Source organism: Quercus suber, unplaced genomic scaffold, assembly GCF_002906115.3.
Source record: "Quercus suber isolate HL8 unplaced genomic scaffold, Cork oak 2.0 scaffold_538, whole genome shotgun sequence".
Lineage (NCBI taxonomy): Eukaryota > Viridiplantae > Streptophyta > Magnoliopsida > Fagales > Fagaceae > Quercus > Quercus suber.
In genome coordinates, this window is record NW_027069986.1 from 357,593 (window position 1) to 383,341 (window position 25,749).

The 25,749-nt window shown below is 34.2% G+C and overlaps 2 protein-coding genes across 2 annotated transcripts; both read left to right on the forward strand.

The window, feature by feature from the left end:
• Window positions 1–663: 663 nt before the first annotated feature.
• On the forward strand, window positions 664–3,957 carry LOC112017645 (protein NRT1/ PTR FAMILY 2.11). Its single transcript, XM_024050105.2, has 4 exons — window positions 664–843; window positions 949–1,166; window positions 1,620–2,179; window positions 2,603–3,957. Exons 1-4 carry the CDS (start codon window positions 747–749, stop codon window positions 3,504–3,506), a joined length of 1,779 nt encoding a protein of 592 aa, XP_023905873.2. The 5' UTR covers window positions 664–746; the 3' UTR covers window positions 3,507–3,957.
• An 11,914-nt stretch (window positions 3,958–15,871) lies between these two features.
• On the forward strand, window positions 15,872–18,543 carry LOC112017634 (protein NRT1/ PTR FAMILY 2.11). The gene is made up of 4 exons (XM_024050092.2): window positions 15,872–16,010; window positions 16,127–16,344; window positions 16,677–17,233; window positions 17,321–18,543. The coding sequence occupies exons 1-4, from the start codon at window positions 15,905–15,907 to the stop codon at window positions 18,219–18,221; spliced, it is 1,782 nt and encodes a 593-aa protein (XP_023905860.2). The 5' UTR covers window positions 15,872–15,904; the 3' UTR covers window positions 18,222–18,543.
• Window positions 18,544–25,749: the final 7,206 nt, after the last annotated feature.

The window sequence follows — 25,749 nt, forward strand, 5'->3', positions numbered from 1 at the left end:
CACGAAAATCTTTATCTTTTTATTGTGTAATTGCTTCTTTTATTTTCCATTCTCTATTTCTATTTTGTATAAACTCATTATTGTTTACTACACTGATAACAAATAAGTATTAAGGATTCATCTATCTCAACAAGGCATTAAAAAGAAAGATTTGAATTTAGAATTCTTAACTTAAAATGACTTCAATAAAGTATAAGGGGGGCAATTTTTTTTTTTTTCCCTATTGATAAAATTTATGATTGTTAATTGAAATTTACATCGACATATGAAATGGTTTTTAATAAGAGTGGCCAACAATAAAAGTTGAAATTCTACATCAAACAGCATAAATTTTAGCTGCTCTACGCATGAACTCAAAAAATTATTTGTGATTTCATTAATGTTGTTGATTACTTAGAGTGGCCTTAATTTTCTGTTATTGCTATTACCTTACTTTCATTTTATTTTTCTAAACTCATTTTTATAAAAGAAAGTCGGCCGTGAACACATTGGAAATATTTTGTATGCACCTGCAATAATACTACTGCGGTCAAGATTGACAACCTTGAAATACAGCAATAATTCCAAAACTCTTACTTGCTGACAAGTAATACCGAAAGTGAAAGAAATGACTCTCCATTGAGGAGGAACTTAAACAATTGAAAAGCATAATGAAATTTAATGTCTATCCTCTCAGCTATATATATCCTCATTATAGCAAGCATATTTTGTGCAACAATCAAACATATAACAAAACCAGCAAAAGGATGGAGCAGGGAGATATGGAGAAGAATGACAAGGCCGCTACAACAGATGAGCCCCAGTTAAACTACAGAGGAATTAAGGCCATGCCATTTGTTATAGGTAAGAAAAGAAAAGAGAGAGAGAGAGAGAGGGACACAGCATAATTCTAAAACATAAGTACGTTTTTTTTTTTTTCTTTCTTATGTTTGATGACCAAAAATGCAGGCAATGAGACTTTTGAGAAGCTAGGGACCATTGGCACCTCAACAAACCTATTGGTCTATCTCACCACCGTGTTCAACATGAGCAGCATCACTGCTACACTTCTTATCAACATCTTCAATGGTACCACCAACTTTGCTACCTTACTTGGAGCTTTCCTCTGTGATACTTACTTTGGTCGTTACAACACATTGGGTTTTGCCTCAGTCGCCTCCTTTTTGGTACTGCTATAGCACTATTATATATTCACAATCTTTCATATGAAATTTAAACATAGTTTTAGATGAGCATGTGTGCATGCTCCTTTAAGGAATTGAAAACAACCATAACCGATGCCAAACTAAGTTGAGCATCAGAGTACTGAATTCGATTTTCCCATTTGATAAACCATTAAATACATATTGGACCTCCAACTGGATCCAAGTCATAATAGCTTCACTTCACTAAACTATGTTTCCTGGATTTAATAATGTACAAACTGACATGTTATTTTAAATTTTGACGTGGCAGTAAATACACCTTTATAATTGTAATGCCTAATATGAACCATGAAATTGAAGAAATTCAAATAGAGTATCCATGTTAGCTTTTCATTTATGACTCTGTCCATTTGATACCTTACATCTCTAATCTCTTTTTTTTTTTTTTTTTTTCCTTCTTCTTCTTCTTTAAAGGGGATGCTTGTACTGTGTTTAACAGCAGCGATTGCAAAACTGCATCCTCCCCACTGTGGAACTAAGGAGATAGGGAATTGCCCTGGACCAACACCATGGCAAATGGCATTTCTATTAAGCAGCCTGGGACTACTTGTTGTTGGGGCTGGTGGCATTAGACCGTGTAACTTGGCCTTTGGTGCTGACCAATTCAATCCCAACACTGAATCTGGAAAGAGGGGAACCAGCAGCTTCTTCAATTGGTACTACTTCACCTATACGTTTGCCATGATGGTATCTTTAACATTCATTGTATACGTGCAATCCAATTTGAGCTGGGCCTGGGGGTTGGCGATTCCTACTTTCCTTATGCTCTTGTCATGTGTACTCTTCTTTGTTGGTACACGAATTTATGTGATTCTAAAACCCGAGGGTAGTCCTTTGGCAAGCATGGTGCAGGTTATAGTGGCCGCAGTCAAGAAGAGGCAATTGAAGTTACCAGAGCAACCATGGCTCTCCCTTTTTAACCATATTTCCACCAGTACCATCAACTCCAAGCTTCCTTACACCGATCAATTTAGGTAACATAAACTACTCATCTACTAAAGTAAATTTTATTCTTTAAAACTCTATGCCTCTTGCCATTTTTTATGAGTGTCGTACCTTAAAAATTGATTATATATCACACGTGTAACAAAAATCATTGTTCCCACTCTGAGTGTTCAACTTCATATTCTATCATGCGCATATGCTAATTTCTTTATTCCATTTTAAATTTTTATTACTTTATAAGAAAACCAAAAAAAAAAAATGAAAGTGAGTATTTCAAAAAGGAAAGCGAGAGAGAGAGACGTGTGGTACTGGTGTTTTGTGTTGATTAAGACTATTCTACCTTTAGGATTAGGACACACTCAAAAAAGTCCAATCACACAGAAATTCTTTTTTATTTAGTTGGCATAGCCCACGAGATATGCATTAACTAACCAAAGCAATGATTTTCTCAGGTTTCTAGACAAAGCTGCAATCATAACCCCCGATGACCAAGTAAAATCTGACGGATCAGCAGCCAATCCATGGAGACTTTGCAGTATGCAGCAAGTGGAACAAGTAAAATGCTTGATGAGAGTGATTCCCATATGGGTTTCAGCCAGTATATACTATGTTGTCATAGTCCAACAACAAACATACGTAGTATTCCAAGCCCTCCAATTTGACAGACGCCTTGGCAATACCAATTTCACCATCCCTGCTGCCTCCTACATTATCTTCACCATGCTTGCCCTCACTATCTGGATACCTGTTTATGACCGTATCATAGTCCCAACACTAAGAAGGTTCACAGGCAAAGAAGGTGGCATCACAGTCCTGCAAAAGATGGGTGTTGGCATGGTTCTTGCTATCATCACCATGCTTGTGTCAGCACTTATTGAAGAAAGGAGAAGAACTTTGGCTATAACTAAACCTGTGGGTATAGACCCAAGAAGAGGTGCAATCTCTTCCCTTTCTGGCATGTGGTTGCTACCACAGCTATCACTAGTAGGACTTTCTGAAGCATTTACTCTCGTTGGTGAAGTTGAATTCTACTACAAGCAATTCCCAGAAAACATGAGAAGCATTGGCGGGTCTTTCTTATTTGTTGGTATTGCTTTGTCCAGTTACTTTAGTAGTTTCTTGGTGTCAGTGATTCACAGGACTACTTCTGGAGCTGCAACTGGGCAATGGTTGCCTGAAGATCTTAACAAGGGGAGATTGGATTACTTCTATTACTTGATTGCTGCAATAGAGGTCTTAAATTTGGGTTACTTTTTAATATGTGCAAAGTGGTACAAGTACAAAGGAAGCGACACCAGTGTTCAAGAAGTTGACATGGGAAAAATGCAGTCTGAAAAAGAAAAACCTCTTGTTTGAATCATAAAATATGAGGGAATAAAGAATAGGCCCCCCAAAATATGGAAGTAGAATAAGGAATGTTAAACACCTAGAATAAAAAATGCACTGTCTTATCAGAGTTCTACTTTATACTCCATCAATTATAATAAATCATGTGTTAAGTTATAGTTGGTGGAACATAAGATAGAACACTCACGATAATACAGGGATTTTCACTTTATAGGAGGAACATATCTTTATGAAATAGGGCATAGAAATGGAAAGTTAACAGCAATCTGTTGTAGCTTGTAGGCGTCGTGCAATAATGCATGATTCAAAAGGAGGTGGATACTCATTCTTCACCAATTTCCTCCCGTTTGCACTGAAAAGAAGACTTCAACTTTCCATCATATTAATTCTGTATTTTGTGTTTGTTGTCAAAACAAACAAAATTAATGACAGTTCACAATGTATGTCTTTCTGGTTTTCATTCTGGTTTGTTGCTAATTTATGTCTAGGACTTGTATGGAGAGAGTATCTCGCAGGCAAGCAGGGGCAGAACTAAGTAGATAGTAGGGGGGGGGGCCATGACCCCTCTAAAAAATTTTAAAACAAGATTTTTAATAGGCAAAATGTGAGACACAAACTTAGTTTTTAAGATCTGGGCCCCAACCATAAAATTGGACCCCGAAGTCCGAACCCCTCACCTGTGACTTGTCCATGTCTCCTTCCCAATTAGACCCAAGTTTTTAAAACTTTCTCCATCCCCCTCCCAAGTTCCAACAGGTCAGTAAGTACTGGTTAGTTTTGGTTTTTTAGCAATAGCTTTCTTTAGAAACTTCATCCCCTTTCTACATCTTTTTACAACTTCATTTTCCTTTCTAGGCCACGGGCGGCGCTAGCCATGTTCCAGGGTGTTCAAATGAACCCCTGATTTGGCAAGAATGAATATATAAAATATAAAATATAAAATATAAAATATTTATTTTGTTTTGACCCTCTAAAATAAAAATTGGAACACTTTGACCCAAATTTTTGTTAATCACAACTAAAATAACCTTAAATATAGTCCTCTTACTAATATTTTGACATTTTTAAACCAAAAAAAAAAAAAAAAGGTCCAACAACAAGCTAATTTAATCTAAAACCTTGAAAATAAAAATTAGTTACTGAATCTGAAGTGCTTTTTATTTGTTATTTGTTGAGTAGGGATTAGGGGCGTGGGATAGGCCAAGAGTGATTAAATGAAGACAAAAGTAAATATTAACACAACAAAAATTTTCTTAGCATCTATTTGAGAACAGTTTATATAATTTTTCTCTTAAAGTATAAAATAAGTAAGAAATCACAAGAGACCCGCAAATAGTAGGAAAAAATATGAAGTAATAAGTTGGCTTATAATCAAGACCCAAACACACTAAATAGAGACTATACAGTTACAAAGAACAATAGTTGTCAAAGTTGAGTTGAATTGTTAAATACAAGAATTGTAAAGAGTTAAAAACAAACTAATAAATAGAAGTATTCTGAGCAATGGTAATTAATAATTTTATTGTATTTGAAAACTATGGATAATTTTCAAGATTTCATCTTAGCAATAATAATTACTATGTTCATTATATTATGAAACTATATGTCAAATAAACTAATAGTTTATATTTTATTTTCTTGCTAGTACTATGAACAAATTTGTAATAAAGAAACATCGTAGACCATAAGATTCATTTTCTATCTAAGACTTATCTTCTTATTGACTCCTAAAAGAAAAAAAGAAAAAAAAAATCCTGGAGTTGCCACTGTTCTAGCCACTAAAAAAAAATCTCAAATCATCATCACGTGGTGCTCTACTCTTCCCATATTAGCTTAAGCTCTCTTTGATATCTACCTTTGGCTACCAATGCCCTTTAAAAGAGACTAGAATAAAGATGGTATTAGTAGCATAGTGTTCTCTAACATGATTAACAGGTCGGTCACCATAATATTCTTTTGGGAGGCACAAAACTCTCTCATTTTTAATTTCTATTTTCTTATCTTATGGTTTTTTTTTTTTTTCCTTTCCTTTAATTTATTTTAACCAATTGATAGGTTTTATTCACTATTTTGAATTCCATATTGGCTTCTACTCAAATTTGTCTTTGTATTTGATACTTGGAAAAACAATTCTTGAATATTTGTTATACATGTCTATAGCAAATTAGAAAACTTTTGTATATTCAATAGAGTTTAGATAAAGTTTTCATATAAAATAATTTTTTAGGCATATAACTTTTGTATATATACGAGTTATGACTTACCTTGGAATTAAAAATTTATTACTAAAAATACTTATGCATTGAGAAATACATGCATACATAGACTTGTATGTATGTGTGCACAAATATGGGACTTTGAGTTTTTCTTAAATTAGAAACTAATACGAAAGTTTAATCTCAGCCTCTCAAACAAAAATTCATGGTTCTACTGCTGCTCGCAGACATAAAAAGTCACACGTTTAACAAATTAATAAGGGATGTACAACAACAAGAATGCCTTAATCTCAAATTTTTTGGGGTTAGCTATATATCCTCAACAATTTAGTTTGAGTCAGCCACATATAATATTTTCTCCATTATCATGAATAAACTTAGATTATATGACATTCAATAATTATCTTGTTATATACACGTTATAATAAAAATTATTATAAAAAATAAAATAAAAAATAAAAAAAGAACTGTGGATAACTTGATATGCATATTATACAATTCTTAGAAATCGAGCTTTAACCACATCTGGCACTGATCTGCATAAGTTTAAGTACTTACTGACTCATGATGCAGGAAAATGATCATATGCGTCAAACATATATGAAGCACACCTCTCACAAGAATGTGGTCCAATGTGGACCACATGCTTATGAGAGCTGCACTCCTTACGTCCATGGGCTCACATGCCTATGAGAAGCCCATTCCATTTTTTCGGCGCACAAAATGCCAGCTCCATGATGTGAGTTATAGTTCTCGTGAGAATATGGTTTCCGACCTTCTAAAGAAAGAACATTATCCTTGTAAACGCGTATTCAAAACAGACAGTCCACAATTCAGCAAAAAAACCAGACACAAAGTCCAAAAGTGTGTTAAAACCATGACGGCATTGGCTCAAATAATTGCAAACAAACTCACAAAGATTATGAATCAAGTCTAAAGGTCCACATGAAAAAAAAGTCATAAAGGTCCACATGATAGTGTTCACTACTGCAATCATGCTACAATTTGGTAGTTAGGATAACCTAGGCTAGCTACCAGTCGGATTTGGGGCTCTGACTAATTGTTTAAAAAATATCTGATTATTATGTCCCTCTAGACTTTCTTTCATTTTCTAGCCAACTTTAAGATAACAATGGACGTTTCCACACATTTATGATTGGACACTCTTACATACCATGTCCACAAGTTCATGCAAAATGTTTGTATTTAAAATGATAATGTGTAGTACAATAACAAGTGTATCATAATCATTTCTTTTAATATTCGACTTATTTGTAAACCAATGACGTGTTATTATAAATAAACTTTAGTCACAAACTCTTATGATTTTGAATTCAAATGTTTATTTTCTTGTTAATGGTCTTATAGTTTTATTGGCACATTCTCGTACACAAAGTATTTGAAAAGAAAAGCGTTCGAACAGCAAGATTATCAATCTATTGTAACTTTGTGTGTATATATATACACACATCCTCGTTGGCATTGAAAGCAAGGGTTTGAGGCAAGTAGGTACTACATAATATAATGGAAATGACCTAACTTTGTCTTTGCTCAACCAGGAGACACGTACGCGGTTTGCCATCTTCCACAGACAATTAATATAATAATAATACTGCTTTATAGGGTTTTTTCTTTCTTTCTTTTATTACTAATTAATTTGATGAATTGACTCCAAAAAAAATAAATAAATAAATAACTTGAAGATGGTAGGTATTGATTATTGAGTATTGAGTAGTGAATAAAGTCGTTAGGTGTTAAATCCTAAAAGAATTAATTTGAAGATAGTGGGTATTGTCGTATTGACTATTGAGTGCTGAGTAGTGAATGAAGTCGTTAGGTGTTAAATTCTATGTCAACCTTAGAAGTACACGACTTCTAGAATATATTGAGCAATTATAAAATTACCGTGTTGCAAACTTGCAATTCAGTAATGAGTTTTACAAAGATCAAAAGGATTAATGCCTAATGTACTTTCAGCAATGCTATCCTATCTACTCAACCTTTTCTTTTTATAATCTTTTGCACAATTTACTAATTAAAATTAATGTTATTAATTCTGTTTTGGAATTCGTTTCATTTTGTCCAATAAAAAAGAATATTTCAGTACCGATCTATTTCGGCATATCGTTTTTAGGCGTTTCAAGTTCCTTAAAAAATATAATATATATTATTATTATATAAAATAATGAATTTAATATTTTTTTTAAATCTTAAATAAAGTGGGATTAACAAAAATTTAATCTTCTACAAATAAAATTCACATTCCGAATAATTGTAAACAAATTAATAAATATATAGTGTATACTCTTTCACCTTAAAAATAAAATCAAATGAAGTAAAGTTGATAAAAAATTTATGAGAATATTTTTTAACTTTTTACTTGTGGCATTATTGTAAATAAATAAGAATCTAGGATTAGTTTTTGAACTAGGAAATTTCCTAGAAGTTTCCTTACAATCTCCATTACTCCACACGTATTTTCCATTTTCACTTACCGTGTCCTTTCCATTTGATCTCCTCCATTCTTCTTCTCCAGTCCCCACAAACTTCTCTGCTTTTTTTTTTTTTGAATGCTTTCTTTGGTTTTAACGTATCCTCGCACAATCAAGGCTGGACCCCAACACGCCCAACAAGTAAGTGTTCTCTAACAAAGGAAATGTTAACAATAGAAAAGTGTGGTGGCTCAAAGAGACAATGTTGAAGCTGAATGAGAAACACTGAAGCCCAAAACAGCGTAGATGAGGTCTCAGGGGTTTTTTTTTTTTTTTTTTCTCCCTTCTTTAAATAGGCAAAATCTAGTACTAGCCGTAATCCTCATCTCGGCCAAAATGGGCCAGAATGACCCGAAATAGGCCGAAATCTGAGCCGAGGTGGAACATAAGTTATTCTCATACCAGTTTGCATACCGATATGAAATATTCTAGCCGTTCCGACACGAAATCAATAACATCAATTAAAATGATAATTTCGATTAGAGTATTATGAACCATATACATGAAACACCACAAAGATAGAATATGACTTTCACAAAAGTCAGTTAACTATTGTTGCCATTTTTCTTATACGCATATATATATATATATATATACACACATGCGCGCGCGAAATACCACAAAGATATAAAATGACTTTCACAAAAGTCGATTCACTATTGCTGCCATTTTTCTTATACGCCAATCACAACATATATATATATATATATACACGCAAAATACAACAAAGATATAAAATGACATTCACAAAAGACGATTCACTACTGTTGCAATTTTTCTTATACGCCAGTCACAACACATATACACAAAACACCACAAAGATATAATATGACTTTTACAAAATTTGATCCACTATTGTTGCCATTTTTCTTATACACCAATCACTACAAATCTTGCAAATATATATATAAAAAACAGGGGCGGCGTTACTCTTTGGTTAGGGGTTCAAATGAACCCCCTGACTTCAAATAAAAATATATATATATATTTAATATTTTTTTTGTTAGTTTAATACATAAATTTTTTCTTAAAAATATTTTTGCACACCCTGACTTAAATCTTATGCACCCTTATTATAATTATTTCTAACTCTAAAAAAAGAGTAAATGTTTGTGAATTGTAAGTATCACTCTTTATTATAAATTTCTTATTATATGTGTATAAGTGCGTCTAATATTGATTTTGTGTATTACTTTCTTTTATTTTTATAATGTCATTTGTGTGAATAATGACGTGTACATGGATGTTTGTGTGTAAAATATAAATATAATATAACTTTATATAATTTGATAATTAGAAAATAGAGATGATTTGTTACATGAATGTGTATAGTTATTATGTTATAATAACTTTTTGTCATAAAGTTAGAAAAATTCAAGAAAAAAATTGCAAAGTTAATGATTATTCAAGTATTTGATTGGTTAAGTAAACGCGTAGTGGATTATTTTATATATAAATTAGTATGATTGTGTGCATCAATAATTAATGTAGAGCCAATGAGTTGAGTTTAGTCATTTAATTTAAATATTTTTATAAAAACAATGACAAATATATAATATTAATTGGATAAAAATACAAATTTAGACAAACTTAACAAAATAAAATGGTCATAGCTGCCCATATTTGCAATAAATACTCATAATGAACTATCGTGTAACAATTCAAAATTTGAAAACTTGTAAAATGAAATTGTAAAAATTCAAAAAAAAAAAATTGGTCTATAACTTAATATATTCAATTTCTCTTTTATTAATTTAAATTTCTTAATGACCCTCTAAACAAAATTTCTAGAGTCTCACTAATAAAAAACGTTTTGAAAATTTTCGTGTCTGATTTAATAATCCCATCCCAAAAGCATGCGACAAGTGTGAAGAGAAGGACACATGCACAGATCACCTACTCCACGATCATGCAATCCACATGTCAGATATCTCACAAGCTAGCCAGCCACATAAATAAAAATTATAAATATATATATATATATATTAAAAATAAAGTGGAATACTAAAATGCTTGATAACCTAAAAGGGATGTCGGGGAAGATAATAATCCATGAGATGTTTTGGAGTTGTCAATATGTTCTCAATTAACATATGAAAAACTTTTTGTTCTGGATTGATTCATACAAACATCTCATGCTAAGGGCTTGTTTGATACGTATGTTTAAATAATAATTTTCAGTTTTTTTAAAAATATGTATGGGTAAAAAAAATGTATAGAAATTTGTGTAATGTTGTTTAAAAACTAAAAACATGTATTTAAACTTACGTACTAAACGTGGCCTAAGTATCTAAATAAAGCATTAAAAATAAAAATAAACAACAACTTTGGATTTACTGTATATCCATATGTATAATTTAATAGATAGTGCTCCATCAGGCATCAATGAAAGTGAGGTGGAATCTTTTTTTTTTTTTCTTCCTTTTTTTCTTTTTTTTCTTATTTTTTTGGTTGATTGGGTGATCATTTGAGAAAAATTAGCAGATGTGCTTTGCGATGTGCAAATACATTATAAATTCATATAAAAAGATTTTGTAAAAAAATCACCTTTATAATTCATATATAATACTCATTAGAGCACTTATAGCAGTGGAGTTAAAAAACTATATAGCTATTTTAGCTCCACTAAAACATAAAAATAACCATACAGCAGTGGAGTTAAAACTATTTTTTTTTTTTAACTTCATTGCTATAGTGCACAGCCATAAATGGTTGTGCACTGTAGCTTAGAGCTAAAAAAAATTTATTCCCTGCCCGGTTGTGTGTGTGGCTGTAATGGTTGTGTGTAGTGGATATATTATTTTATTGTAAGAGATATCTTATTTTATTGTGTTGAAAGCTAAAATAGATCCACTGCTGCAGCATGTGTGTAGGTAAAATAGATAAAGTAACCTTTTGTGGTGGCAAATAGCTAAATTTTTAGCTCCACTGTTGTGGATGCTCTAGGTAGTATTATATTAGAGCCAAATGAAAAGTATTTTCTTTTTTTTCAAAGAATGAGCCACATGAAAAAATTTTAAACTATTTTGATTTGGATGGAACAAAATTATTAGTTGGAAACTTAAGATAACATATACTGGACACTTTGTATTTTAAATATTTATCAGCAAACACATTAGTTACATATTTGGTATTTACACATTTGGCAAACTTTCTATGGCTCTTGATAGTAGTTGCTAAAAATTTTATTAAAATTGAAATATTAGAGAAATAAAAATATTTACAATTGAATGTTATAAATATAAGATAATATTTATTTGCTTAAGTGGAAGGTTATATGGACGGATACTGTTAGGTTCTAAAGATTTAGGAATTTATATATTTATAACTTTAATGTGTAATGTTGGCAAACCATGATCAAAACAAGTTGTTTAGTCTTGTTTAGGCTTGCTCAAAGTTGTATCTTTTATGTAAAGTTGGAATCGAGCTGATGCAGAAATTACTATGCATTTCGGCCTAGCTCGATTGATCGAAACTTAGGCTCGATCAATCCAAAATCGGGCAGAATGCATTTTTCTGCAAAATTCCAACACAGCCCAAACTCTACTAAAACGTCTTGGGGTTCAAGTAAAACACTCATATATATAAGGGAAATCCTAAAATGTTTTTGAGAGTTTTTAGAGAGATTAAAGTGTCGTGTGTGCCTCTTTTTATTTTTAGGGTTTTGTACCCAAAGGCTCTCTAAAGGTTGCTCATATTGCTGTTTGTGTGAATCTCTTGTGAGATTTGTGAGAAGCTTTCCTTCACACAAGTTTAGGATTATCAAGAGAAGATTTCTTCAAGAGCTTGATGATCATTCAGTTGCTGCCATAAGAGCTTAAAGATATCAAAGCGGGAGTGCTTGTACTTGCTAGAGAACCCAGGAAAGGAGTCCGTTGTCTCGGAGTTTGCACGTGGTCATATCAGTAAGTTTCTACTTGTGGGTAGCAATAGAATGTTAGTGGTCTAAATCTATATATTACTAAAAGCTGAAGCATAGCATTTAATGATGCTGCTCTCACGTTGCGCCACATCAGCTGCCATGTCATTTTTTTTTCTTTTCTTTTTTAAAATATAATTTTCCTACAATTTTAAAATAGTTTTTACAATTTTCAGCCCTATAAATGCAGCCCACTACTTATTTATTTACTTCCACTATCACCTTATAATAAATCCAGCCCACTACTTATTTATTTATTTCCACTATCACCTTATAATAAATCTATATAATTAATCCAGCCCACCTCTTATTTATTTAGTTCCACTATCAAACCCAACCCAAAGCCTTTTCAGTTCAGCTTTAGGATTTTGTGTGAGCCTTTTTAGCTTTAAAAAAAAAAAAAAAAAAAAAAAAAAAAAAAAAAAAAAAAAAAAAACAACAACAACAACAACAACAACAACAACAACAACAACAACGTTGAAGCCTTTTAAGTTTTAAGGTTTTTTTTTCCCCCAATTTTCCTATAATTGTTTTTAACATTTATTTTTTAATATTTACACTTCTCCAACCTTTCTCTCTCCCTTACCATTTCATATCCCACTACTTCTTTAATCTTTCTCATTCCCTTACTTTTTCATCTCCCCACTACCCTCTACATTAATATCATTCTTCCCTTTCCCTTCATCTTCCTTTATTTTTGTCTCTTCTTATTCACACCATCTTACTATAAATTTGTCATCATCTCTTCTATTCTATGCATAGTTTTCCCTCACAAAAAAAAAAAAAAAAAAGGTTCCCTCTCTCTCCCTCTCTCTCTCTCTCTCTAAATTTTTTGGTGGATTTTTTTTATTTTTCTTCCATCTCTACTTTAGGTTGATAATATTTTATATTCTTTAAAACTCTATTTTGGGTTAATGTGATTTTGTTTTGTTTTTTAAATTGTAGTTGTTGTTGTTGTTGTTGTTTTTTTTTTTTTTTATTTTATATTTATTTCTCTTTGATTATTAAATGTTATCCTATTGCGTTCTAAAGAATTAAATATAACATATAAAAATATAATATTATTCTATTACATAGCATGATTTGGATAATTTGGTATTTATTCTGTTACATAGCATGATTTTTTATAGTGTTTAATTTATTTGTTAAACTATGAGACTTTACTAATTTTTGTTTATTTTTTAATCCTTTGTGGTGGACAAAGTACTCTTAATAGTTGTATTAGAAGTACTCTATAATGTCATTTATTTAAAGAAAACAAAAGTTAGCCAAACAAAAATAATCGGATAGGTGACAAATTTTAACTTTTGCAATTTTATTTTAATTATTATTATTTTATAACAATGCATGTATAGAAATTTAATTCTTAGATTTTGCTAATAATTGTTTATTTGATAATATGTTTTGGGCGGCCGAAATTATAATTTCTACAAAGAAAATAACCTTAATAGATTATCGAAAACAAAATTTTATCCTAATATTGGTTCAATTAATCATTGTTAAGTTTTATTAATTTTTTTTTAGTTTACGTTTTTTTGGTGTTTTGAATTGTTCCTATATTACATTTATGATTGTTCCTATAATAAATAAAAATATAATTACGAAATACATTACTCATTATTAGATTAGTTTAAATTGTAAAATTTTTTTTAATAAAACCACCATAAAAATAATTATCACGCGCAACGCGCGGGTTCGCGGCTAGTTTTATTATAAAACTTCAATTCTTTCTATAGTGGGTTCAAGTTTATCTTGAGGATAGCTAGGTTAAATCCTCCCTAGGTTTTTTATCAGTTTGGTTTTCCTAGGTGATCATATTTTTGTGTTATTTATTTTTCTGCTGCTATACTTGATATGATTTTTTGATTGTGATAACCTAGATCTGAAATTTGGACTAAGTAATCACTTGGTTAATTTACTAGGTTAATCCGATTGTGTTTTAAGGGGTCTAAAAACATACAGATACATTATAACATTTGCTTAGGTACCGTGGAATATTAAACAAATATTATAGTACTCATTTCCCTCTCAAAGATTTACTTAAGTGGAAAGTTAAATTTGGGCATTGTGGGATGGGCTGATCATGGCCATTCAATTGGGCATAAACCAGCTAGAGGTGGAACTTGATGCTAAGGTGATTGTAGAGTAGCTCAATGGTGCTAATTGTCCTAACCGAAGTTACTCGCCTTTGTTAAATGATTGCAAGTCCCTCATAGCAAGACTTGTGCAGGTCCGGGTGGGGCATGTATATAGAGAGGTGAATCAATGCGCCAACTTTTTGGCTAAAAGGGACTGTACTATGTTGGAAAATTTTGTTGTGTTTGATTTTCCCCCCTTTGCTGATATGTGTATATTGATTGACTGTAATAAAAATAGGTTGTACTTTAAAGGCATGTTGCCAATACTCTAGCCTCTGTGGGCAGGTTGTAATGTTTTTTTGCTGGTTGTAAATATAATATCTACCTTGTTAACCCCAAAAAAAAAAAAGTTAAATAGAAAAATGAAAAAATAACTAATTAATTTGATAATTTTTTTAATTTTTTATTAAAAAAATTCCTAAAATGAATAGTTAATGTGTGTCGGAGGCATGCATATATATAAGGGAAATGCTAATGAGTACCCTTAGGGTATTAATTAATAATCCATTTAAAGAAAGTTTTTATGAGAAATGAAAAAAAAAATGTAATTAATATTTTGACAACTTTTTTATTTCTCATAAAAATGATATTAAAATTTTTTTTAAATGAATTATTAAATAATTACCTTAAGACACCCGCCAGCATGACTAAATATAATCCTAACTCTATAGGACTTTCTCAACCGTTCATAAAAATCGGAAACCTGTGGACTTTAGGTCAGCAATGACGACTTTGCTGTCGTCAGAAGACATTCAAATTTGCATTCACATGCACCTAACAAGACTCAAACAAAAAGTGGTCTTTGAAAGAGAAAACATTAGTCTAGGTGAGCCAAACAGTAGCGGAGCAGGAACAATATAGTTGGGAGATTGGGAATGGTTGGAACTTTCTACCAAAAAAAAATAATTGGTTGGAACTTGAAAGGACTAAAATATTAAGGATCGTTTGGATGTAACTGAAAATTAAAAATTAATTTTAGATATTTAAAAAAATAATTTTTAAATATGTAAATAATATTATGGGACCTATTTTTAATAAAAAAATTGTCAAAAAGTGAAATTTACAATCACCGCACAAAGAAAAAAAAAAAAGAGTTGAAACACGTTTGCGTCCAAACGTGAACGCAAAACGCACAAACCAAACGTACACTAAGACCCTTTTGGTAGGGCATTTCAAACAATTATTTTCAGTTTTTAAACAACATTACACCCTTTTTTTACATACTTTTTCACTCATATATATTTTAAAAAACTACAACCAATACTACTCAAACTCCTCTACTAAACGGGCCAGTAATAATAGTAAGTCTGGTGGCATTAAAAAAAAAGTCGCATAAACTTTTTCAAATAACACTGGATACAAATTATTTAATAAATTTTTTTTATAAATAACTAATGTAGCAAGTAATTATTAATAAATAAAATTGTGATAAAATCACATAATAATTATTAATAAAATCATAAATCAACTATTATATTTTTACCGCATAGTAAAATTGTGATAAAATTGTCAAAAAGTTTGTCACTGTATACAAAAATAAAATTGTTCAGCACTTCAGTTCCCTGTTCCTACTTGTTCACTTGACTGGTTAATATATAGGAGTATTAAGTCACCTCAGATACCAGAGAGAAAGAGAGCGAGAATGGAGAAGAATGATAAAGAAACCATGGAGGAAAACCCGAAAGATGTTACAACTGATAAGCCTGAGATTAACTACAGAGGATGGAAATCCATGCCATTTATCATAGGTGGAAGCTTGTCTTTTGCTTCATACCCTTCTTGGTTCTTTCTTTCTTTCTTTCCTTTTTCATTTTTGGTTTGTTAATCTTCTAATCCTCCGTGACCCATTTGGATAAAATTTCAGGAAATGAAACTTTTGAGAAGCTGGGAGCCATTGGCACCTTATCCAACCTCTTGATCTATCTTACTACTGTCTTCAACATGAAAAGCATTACAGCTACAAATATTATTAACATCTTCAATGGCACAACCAATTTTTCCACCTTGCTTGGAGCTTACCTTTGTGACACTTACTTTGGTCGCTACAAGACTTTGGGATTTGCAACAATTGCCTCTTTTATGGTACTAATTTTACTATCATCATTCATTCTGAAAATTTTCATCAAGTTGTATGCAGTAAGAGATGACACTAGTGTATAACCAAAATTGTCTTCTGCTAAAGCTTAGTTGTTATAAATAGTTAAATACCAAGAACTGAGGTCTTAGGAGAACTAAAGTCTCTACTAGGCTGAATTGACAATTTAAAAAATGTAAAATTAGAATTCATTATTATGAACAGTTTTTGTATGTTACATACCAAAGTACCTTTTCTTGCATCAACTGCAAGTTATATACCAGTTTTTATCTCGTATAACTTTTCTCATAATGTGTCTGATCTGTTTGTTTCTGTAAAGGGATTGCTAGTAATACAACTAACAGCAGCAATCAAGAAGCTCCACCCACCCCACTGTGGATCAGCAGAGAACACATGCAGAGGGCCAACAGCAGGACAAATGGCATTTTTGCTTACTGGGTTTGGACTACTTATAATAGGAGCTGCTGGCATCAGGCCATGCAACTTGGCCTTTGGAGCAGACCAGTTCAACCCCAAAACAGAATCTGGAAAGAGGGGAATCAATAGCTTTTTCAATTGGTACTTCTTTACCTTTACCTTTGCCCAGATGGTATCTGTTACACTCATTGTGTATGTGCAGTCCAATGTGAGCTGGGCTATAGGTTTAGGAATTCCAGCAATTCTGATGCTCATTGCATGTGCACTCTTCTTCATGGGTTCAAAAATGTATGTGAAAGTGAAAGCCACTGGCAGTCCCATGACCAGTGTGGTACAGGTTTTAGTGGTTGCTGTTAAGAGAAGGGGGTTAAATCCACCAGAACAACCGTGGCTGTCCCTCTTCAACCATCTGCCAACTAGTTCTATCAACGCCAAGCTTTCTTACACAGACCAATTCAGGTAACCAACTTTAAGAATTTTGCATTTGATGGTCATTTGGACCAATTGGGTGTAAAAATTAACCAGTCAAATTGATAACTTTTGCAGATTCCTTGACAAAGCAGCAACTGTGACCCCCCAAGACCAAATTAACCCAGATGGATCTTCTGCCAATCCTTGGAAACTTTGCACGATGCAGCAAGTGGAAGAAGTGAAATGCGTGGTGAGAGTGATTCCCATATGGGCTGCAGCCATCATATACTATATCGCTATAGTCCAACAGAATACTTTTGCAGTCTTTCAAGCCGTTCAATCCGACAGACACTTTGGAAACACCAATTTCCAGATCCCAGCTGCATCCTATGTTGTCTTCTTGATGCTGAGCTTGACCTTTTGGATACCCATCTATGACAGAATAGTTGTTCCGTTCCTCCGAAAGATCACAGGAAAAGAAGGCGGCATCACAATCCTCCAGAGGATAGGCATTGGCATATTTCTCTCCGTAATTACCATGATAGTATCTGCCCTGGTAGAAGAGCGTCGAAGGACCATAGCTCTAACCAAGCCAACAATAGGAATTGTACCAAGAAAAGGTGCAATTTCCTCAATGTCAGCTCTATGGTTGGTTCCTCAATTCGTACTAGCCGGATTAACTGAAGCATTTGCTTCAGTTGGCCAAGTTGAATTCTACTACAAGCAATTCCCCGAGAACATGAGAAGCATTGGAGGGTCTCTTTTCTACTGTGGCATGGCAGGTTCAAGTTATTTGAGTAGTTTCCTGATATCAATAATTCATCGGACGACAAGGGACGCTGCAACCGGAAATTGGTTACCAGAAGATCTTAACAAGGGAAGATTGGATTACTTTTATTACACAATAACTGCTCTGGGGGTATTGAACTTTGGCTACTTTCTAGTATGTGCAAGATGGTACAAGTACAAAGGGGTTAGCAAGGATACCCTTGAAGTCAACCTAGGATCTACACTACCTCAAAAAACTACTGTTTGATAATCAAGTTCATTGGTAATCAAATTCATTCTAGGCTCCCAATTCATGTATGAATCATGTCACACGGCAATATTATACGGTAGTAGGCTATATAGTACCTAGAATAACGTCCTTGCCGTTTGGAATTTGTATGATGATGCATTATGCAGTAGCTTTGTGTAGGACCAAACGAGAGGATACAAATTCCCCTATTCTTTTGAAGAGTTTGCCTATATTGGTAAATCAGGGTATGTAACATAGAAATGAAACTTGTATCTTTTCCTTACAAAAACTAGTCTAATAAGTCAGTGATTACATTTATAATGGTATTAACTTTCCTCAACGGCCCTCAACCATAAATGATTTGAATATCAATTCAAAAAAATAAATGATTTGAATATTACTGATAACTTCTCTTTTTCTGCGCATGTGGACCATAATGAAACATTGTTTTTGGCTTTTGCCCCCGCGAGAGGTGCAAGACTGATACATTGCCCCCACAGGAGAAAAGAATTACAAAGCAGTGGCTTGACATTCTCATTTCACATTCACACTACACCATTTCTTTTACTTCTTTCATCGGTTGATAATAGCAGTGGCTTTTACTTCTCGGATCCAACAACCAATACTTCTTTATTTAGCTGATTAGGGGCGGAAAACTCTTTTGTTTGATTGAGTACGCCACGCTAACAAATTAAAGTCATTTAATATTAAAAAATGTCATAAGCTTATAAACTAATATGAAAAGGCTAATCCTAATATTAGTTAGCTTGCATTTATTATTGCAGAGTACTACATTAGCTATAGTCCAAGAGTACTTAACAAGTACTTAGAGTCGGCCACATTATTCTTTTTTGTCACTATATCATATCTAAAATCATACTCTATGTTACCTCAATCATTGATATGTCATTTTTTACTACTAATAATATTATTTTAAATCTTCATCTTCTACATTTTTTTTTTCATTCAGTTGCCTTGAATCAAATCAATCAATCAATCTATATATATATATATATATCATATACTATATAATAAAAGTTGAGCTTAGAAGTCGTGATTGCGTCAAGTAGCTTCACTAAATTACAGAACTCTTTTTAAATTTTTAGATTTTAAGAAAAAATATTACAATTTTTCTTCTTTTATAATTTCTAAGTTAATAAAAATATTAATTTGATAACAATTCAAATTTTTCATCTAATCCTTATTTTTTTTACATGTAGCGTATTATAAATAAATAAATAAATAAAAATAGCAACTTTCTTATTGCAATAATTTTTATATAAAAACAACATTATATTTGTTCTTATTAATTTCTTTGGATAAAACAACAATAAATGTTCTAACAAAATGTGCAACCTACAATAAGTGTTTTCTAAAATTTCAAAAAGAGATTAAATTTAGTTGGTTGGTCTATATAAAATATTATCAACAAAGCCTAAAATCAATTGGATAGAATTACCTAAAAAAAAAAAGGACAGAATTTCAAAAAAATAAAAAATACATAAAATAAAGCAAATAAGATTGAATTAAAAAAAAAAAAAAAAAAAAAAAAAAAAAAAAAGGAAGGAAAAAAGAAAAAGAAGATAGAATTGAATACTGTAGGGATAAGGGCCCCAAATCATATATTGGGCCTTGGGCTTTGTCTAAGGACGTTGAAAGGTCCGAGGAGAGATAAATAGTTATAAGGGATTCCAGTTCAAAGTCTCATAAATAAGAATTGAATGGAAGGCGGTCCGAGGAGGAATTCCTCCTCGGGTATGATAGATATTGTTCAGATGTGTATTCCAACGATGAAAGTAACCTTTGTAGAAACCCCAGTGATAGGGACATACCTCATGAACATACGAGAAGGAAGGGAACCCAAAAATATCTAAGGAAAGCAGCTACCACCGCATTAAATGCACTGCACCTACTTTTCTGGCCGCATTTATGTGAAAAAGACCCATGAATAGTGTTCTTTTGACTATCACAACTCATAGAAAGCCAGAGAGGGTGTCTGATAGGACAGGTACTCAAGTAAGGGCTCAAACGATTAACAAGTGTAGGATCAAGATGGACCAAGAGGATCTATATAATATAAGAGACCCTCCATAAGAGAAGGATCGAAAAAATAGAGAAAGAATACTATAGCAATCAAAGTAGCAATTGTAATCAGTTTTATTGATTTATAACAAGATTTGCCTCCTCGAATAGTGAATTCATTCAGTCTTATGTGCCTTGTTCTTGCTTGATCATCTCTTGAATCCATACTAGCCGTTGTCAAATTCATTAAGATCTAGTTCTTTAACTCACTCTCTACAAATTTATTGTACTGGGCTCACTAGACCAACATCCCTTACATTTTGGGCTTAGGCCGCCAAATGTGTCCTTACAATTGGCACCGTCTGTGAGAAGAACTTGTGTGATAGTGAGTGCAACAGTTAATGATGGTAGGCTCAGGTCCACACCAAGCAGAGTCTTTGGGATCCCAGCATGGCGACCATTTTGTTAACCTTGAACGGAGAGGTGATCATGAAGGAAGTGTGCATACCACACACAGTGAGAGGAGTCAACCTCAAGGTGGAAGCCATATCTCCCATACAAAGAGTAACAAGGGCATGCAATTGGAGATTGACCAGTTGAAGAAGAAGTTGCGCCATGCACGGCAAAGGCAAACCCCCTCCAACTCTAATGTTTCTTCTGATGACGAAAGGGACGTCAGTTACAGGCAAAGGTCTCGAACCCCGCCTAGCAAATTTTTCTCTAACGAGGAGGAACACCATCGTGAATGAAGGGTCAAAAGCCCGCCTCGCAAAGGCGTGGGAAATGAATGAAGGGTCAGAAGCCCGCCTCGCAAAGGCGTGGGAAATGATGCTATGAGCAGGGCCTTGAACCAAATCTCCAAGTCGCCCTTCACGTGCAAAATCAAGGGAGCAAAACTTCCTCGACAATTCAATCAGCCAACATTCACTATCTACAATGGTCGAACAGACCTAGTGGAGCATGTGAGCCATTTCAACCAATGAATGGCTGTCCATTCCAAGGACGAAGCCTTGATGTGCAAGGTGTTCCTCTCTAGTTTGGGACTCGTGGCAATAAGATGGTTTGATGGCTTAAGGGCGGATTCCATAGGTTCCTTCCAGGAGCTCACCCAGGCACTTGGCTCTCGCTTTGTCACTTGTAGCAAAGTTCCTCAGCCCATAGGCTCCCTACTGTCCTTGTCCATGCAAGAAGGAAAGACACTAAAAACGTACTTAGACAAATACTGGGAGATGTACAATGAGATAGATTGTGACTTTGATGATGTCGCCATCAATACTTTCAAGGTCAGCCTCCCAATCGAGCACAGTCTGAAGAAGTCTTTGACTGGCAAACCTATCACCAGTGTGCGCCAACTCATGGACCGGATTGATAAATATAAAAGGGTTGAGGAAGACCAACAGCAAGGGAGAGGAAAGGATAAAGTTATCCCTCAAGAGTTGAGGGATTTCAGCTCGGACCGATACAATAACAACTAGCCACGGAGAGATTTTACTGGGCAATAAGGATCTGCTAATATTTAGGTGCTTAACGCTGTATTCCGAGAACTGATGCATCAGGTTCTTGAGAAGATTAAGAATGAGCCATTCTTCAAATGGCCAAACAAGATGGCAGGAAACCCTGCAAGGCGCAATCAAAACCTTTATTGACAATACTACCAAGACCAACGACACGCCACAAAAGATTATAGAAATTTATGGGACCATCTGGACTAGCTCATCCGTGAAAGAAAGTTAAAGCAACTCTTGCATCACTCCAGTGGCCAAAGGGGCCAGACAAACTCAGAATCCCGAAGAGATGATTCTTCAAGACCGCCTTCGGGAACGATAAATGTCATCTTTGCTGCTCTAAGGAGGACCGATTCCTGCCCTTCCAGAGTGATTTCTGTGACTCGACTATCCACCGAAGGCACTAATCCGGAGCCAAAGAAGGCTAGAATAGAAACCCAACCGATTCTAGGCTTCTCGGATAAGGATAAAATTGGAACCATCCAACCCCATGATGATGCTTTAGTGGTCACACTCAGGATTGGCGGGTATGACGTGAAGAGGGTATTAGTAAACCAGGGCAGTGGTGCTGAGATTATGTATCCCGACCTGTACAAGGGGCTAAATTTGAAGCCCGAAGACCTAACAGCCTCTGATTCCTCTTTGGTAAGTTTTGACGGGAAAACTATCATTCCAAGGGGCTAAATTAGATTGCCTATACATACCGATTCAGAAGTGGTGGAGGTGGATTTCATAGTAGTGGACGCTTATTCACCCTACACAACCATCGTGGCTAGACCTTGGCTTCATACCTTAGGAGCCGTTTCTTCTACTTTGCAACAGAAGGTGAAATATCCGATGGAGGGCCAGGTTAGGGATATCCTGGGAAGTCAATTCACGGCTAGGTAGTGCCTGGTGGCTGCCATCTTACATCAGCCTAAAGCTGAGTCCTCGGCCTCTATTGAAGGGGGCTTATAGCAATTAAGAGCTCTGATGTTGCCTATTAACAGATTAGCCAAGGAGGCAAAATGTGAGGATTTCGAAACGGTTGTTGTTAGTTATAATCCGAAGAAGTTCTTACAGATCAGGGCTCAACTACCTCCCCCAGAAAAGGAAGAGCTGATAGAGTTTCTTAGAAAAAATGTTGATGTGTTTGCATGGAATGCTTACGAGGCCCTGATGGTAGATCCAAGCTTCATCTGTCATCATTTAAATGTTAACCCATCTGTTACCCCCAAGAAGTAACCATCTCGGCACTCATCCAAGGATCACTCTGATGCTGTCAAAGATGAGGTGAAGAAACTCAAGCAGACAGGGGTTATCAAGGAGGTTTTCTACCCTGAATGGCTAGCCAATACTATGATGGTAAAAAAGAAGAATGGGAAATGGCGAGTGTGTTTAGACTTCACAGATCTGAATAAGACCTACCCAAAGGATCTTTTCCCTATGCCTAGGATCGACCAGCTGGCGGATGCAACCGTGGGCCATCCTCGGATGAGCTTCTTAGATGCCTTTCAAGGGTACCACCAGATACCATTAGCCCTGAAAGATTAAGAAAAAACGGCCTTCATCACTCCTATTAGAAACTACCATTACAAAGTGATGCCCTTTGGTTTGAAAAATGCAGAATCTACCTATCAAAGGATGATGATTAGAATGTTTGAACCATAATTAGGCAAAAGCATCGAGGTCTATATAGACGACATGGTGGTGAAGAGTAAGGTAGTGTCTGAGCATGCGGTAAATTCGGGAACATTTTTGAAATTCTGAGGAGGCACAAGCTGCGCCTTAACGCTTCCAAATGCTCTTTTGGTTTAGGGTCAAGCAAATTTCTGGGCTACATGGTTACTCATCACGAAATTGAGGTTAACCCTGACCAAACTAAGGCAATCAACAGTTTACAGCCACCTCAGAATCCCAATAAGGTCTAGAAATTGACTGGAATGACCGCTGCCTTAAACCGATTTATCTCACGGTCAACGAACAGGTGCAAACCTTTCTTTCTACAGTTGAATGAGTGGAAGGAATTTGAGTGGACCAAAGAGTGTGCCTCAGCCTTCCAGCAGCTTAAAGATTATCTCTCTCGGCCACCTATCATGTCCAATCTTGTGATGGATAAGGTCTTGTTTGCCTATATTGTTGTGGCCCCTCATGCTATGAACTTGGTCTTAATACAAGTTGATAGCATCATACAAAGGCCAGTTTATTATGTGAGCAAGTCACTACATGAGATCGAGATCCGCTATCTGCCACTAGAGAAAACCATTCTGGCAATATTACATGCTACACGTAAACTCCCCCATTACTTCCAGGCACACACAGTAGTCATCCTAACTCAACTTTCACTCCGAACTCTGCTCCAAAGTGTTGATTATATGGAAATGATTACTAAATGGGGGACAATGCTGGGGGCTTTTAACATTAAATACATGCCTAGAACCTCTGTCAAAAGCTAAGTCCTCACAGATTTGGTAGCCGAGTTTGCTGAATCCCCACTAGAGGAAGAGGTGGAAGCAGAACACATGGATGAAAAATCGATTGGCATGATCTCCCAACAAGGTCCTCTATCCTGGAAATTATACGTTGATGGTGTGGAAAATTAGAAGGGGTCCAAAGTGGGGCTAGTTCTAGTTTCACCTAAGAAAATCATCATTGAGAAATCATTAAGATTAGGATTCTCGGCCACGAATAACGAAGCCGAATATAAGGCTCTGCTGATAGGAATGACCATGGTTCAAAAAATGGGCAGAAAGGCTATAGAGGTGTTCTCAAACTCAAGATTGGTCATCGGCCAAGTGAAAGGGGAGTTCGAAGCCAAAGATGAGAGAATGCAAGGGTATTTGAGTTAGGCTCAGCCAAATTTTGAATCTTTCAACCTGTTGCATGTCCCTAGGAGCGAAAACACACATACTGATTCCTTAGCCACACTTGCAACCTCCTGGGTGCAAAGCTTACCCCGAGTCATCCTCGTGGAAGATTTATACAAACCCACAAAGGTGAACAGAGAGGTGGTTCATGTTCACCAAGTTAGAATGAGGCCTAACTGGATGGACCCCATAGTACTATTCTTGAAGGAGGATATCCTACCCGAGGAGAAGTCAAAAGCTGACAAAATACGAAGAAAGGCTCCTCTGTTCTGGCTATCCGAGGACCAAAAATTGTACAAACACTCCGTTTCTAGGCCATACCTATTATGCATACACCCCGAAGTAACAGAATTACTCCTGGAGGAGTTACATGAGGGGATTTGTAGAAGTCACGCTGAAGGAAGATCCTTGTCGCACAGAGCCTTCACTTAAGGCTATTAGTGGGTTAACATGCAAAAAAAAGTAAAAGAATATGCAAGGAAGTGAGACTAGTGTCCTTACAAATACTATTGTGTCTCAACATACGTTCACTTTTGTTAATTGTTTAAAGTTCCTTTTTTTTGGATATATATGTATTTTATGTCATCATTTTCTTAATAATCAAGTAACAAAAGAAAGTAGTATTTGATTTACAAGTACAACTACATTTGTGTCTGTCTAAAATGTTATCAACAGAGCCTAAAATTAATAAGATAGAATTACCTATATATAAAAAAGGATAGAATTTAAATAAAAAAGAGAGATAAAAAATACGTGAAAGGAAAAAGATAGAATTTAAATACTGTATATCAAACTACATTTTTTTTTTACTACGTTTCTTTCTTTTTATTTGGATAAATTTGCATCTTATGTCATCTTTTTCCTAATAATAAAATTTTTAAAAAAAAATAAGTATTTGAGTTTCACCTGAACTCCTTCTTTTTGTTCATATCATCTTTTTCATAACATAAAATTCTCTCTATATATAAACACATTTTTTTAGTGTATTATTCTTTCTAGTACATACCTTACAATTATTTGCTATATTCTTCCCTTCTTCTCTCTACCCTACCTACAACCTTGCTATAACTTATAATCATTTGAATAAAATCAACACTAAACAAATGATTTAAAAATTAAAATAAGAAATAAAAATTAAATTTCTTTTAGGTGTACAAGTACAATTTATTTTTT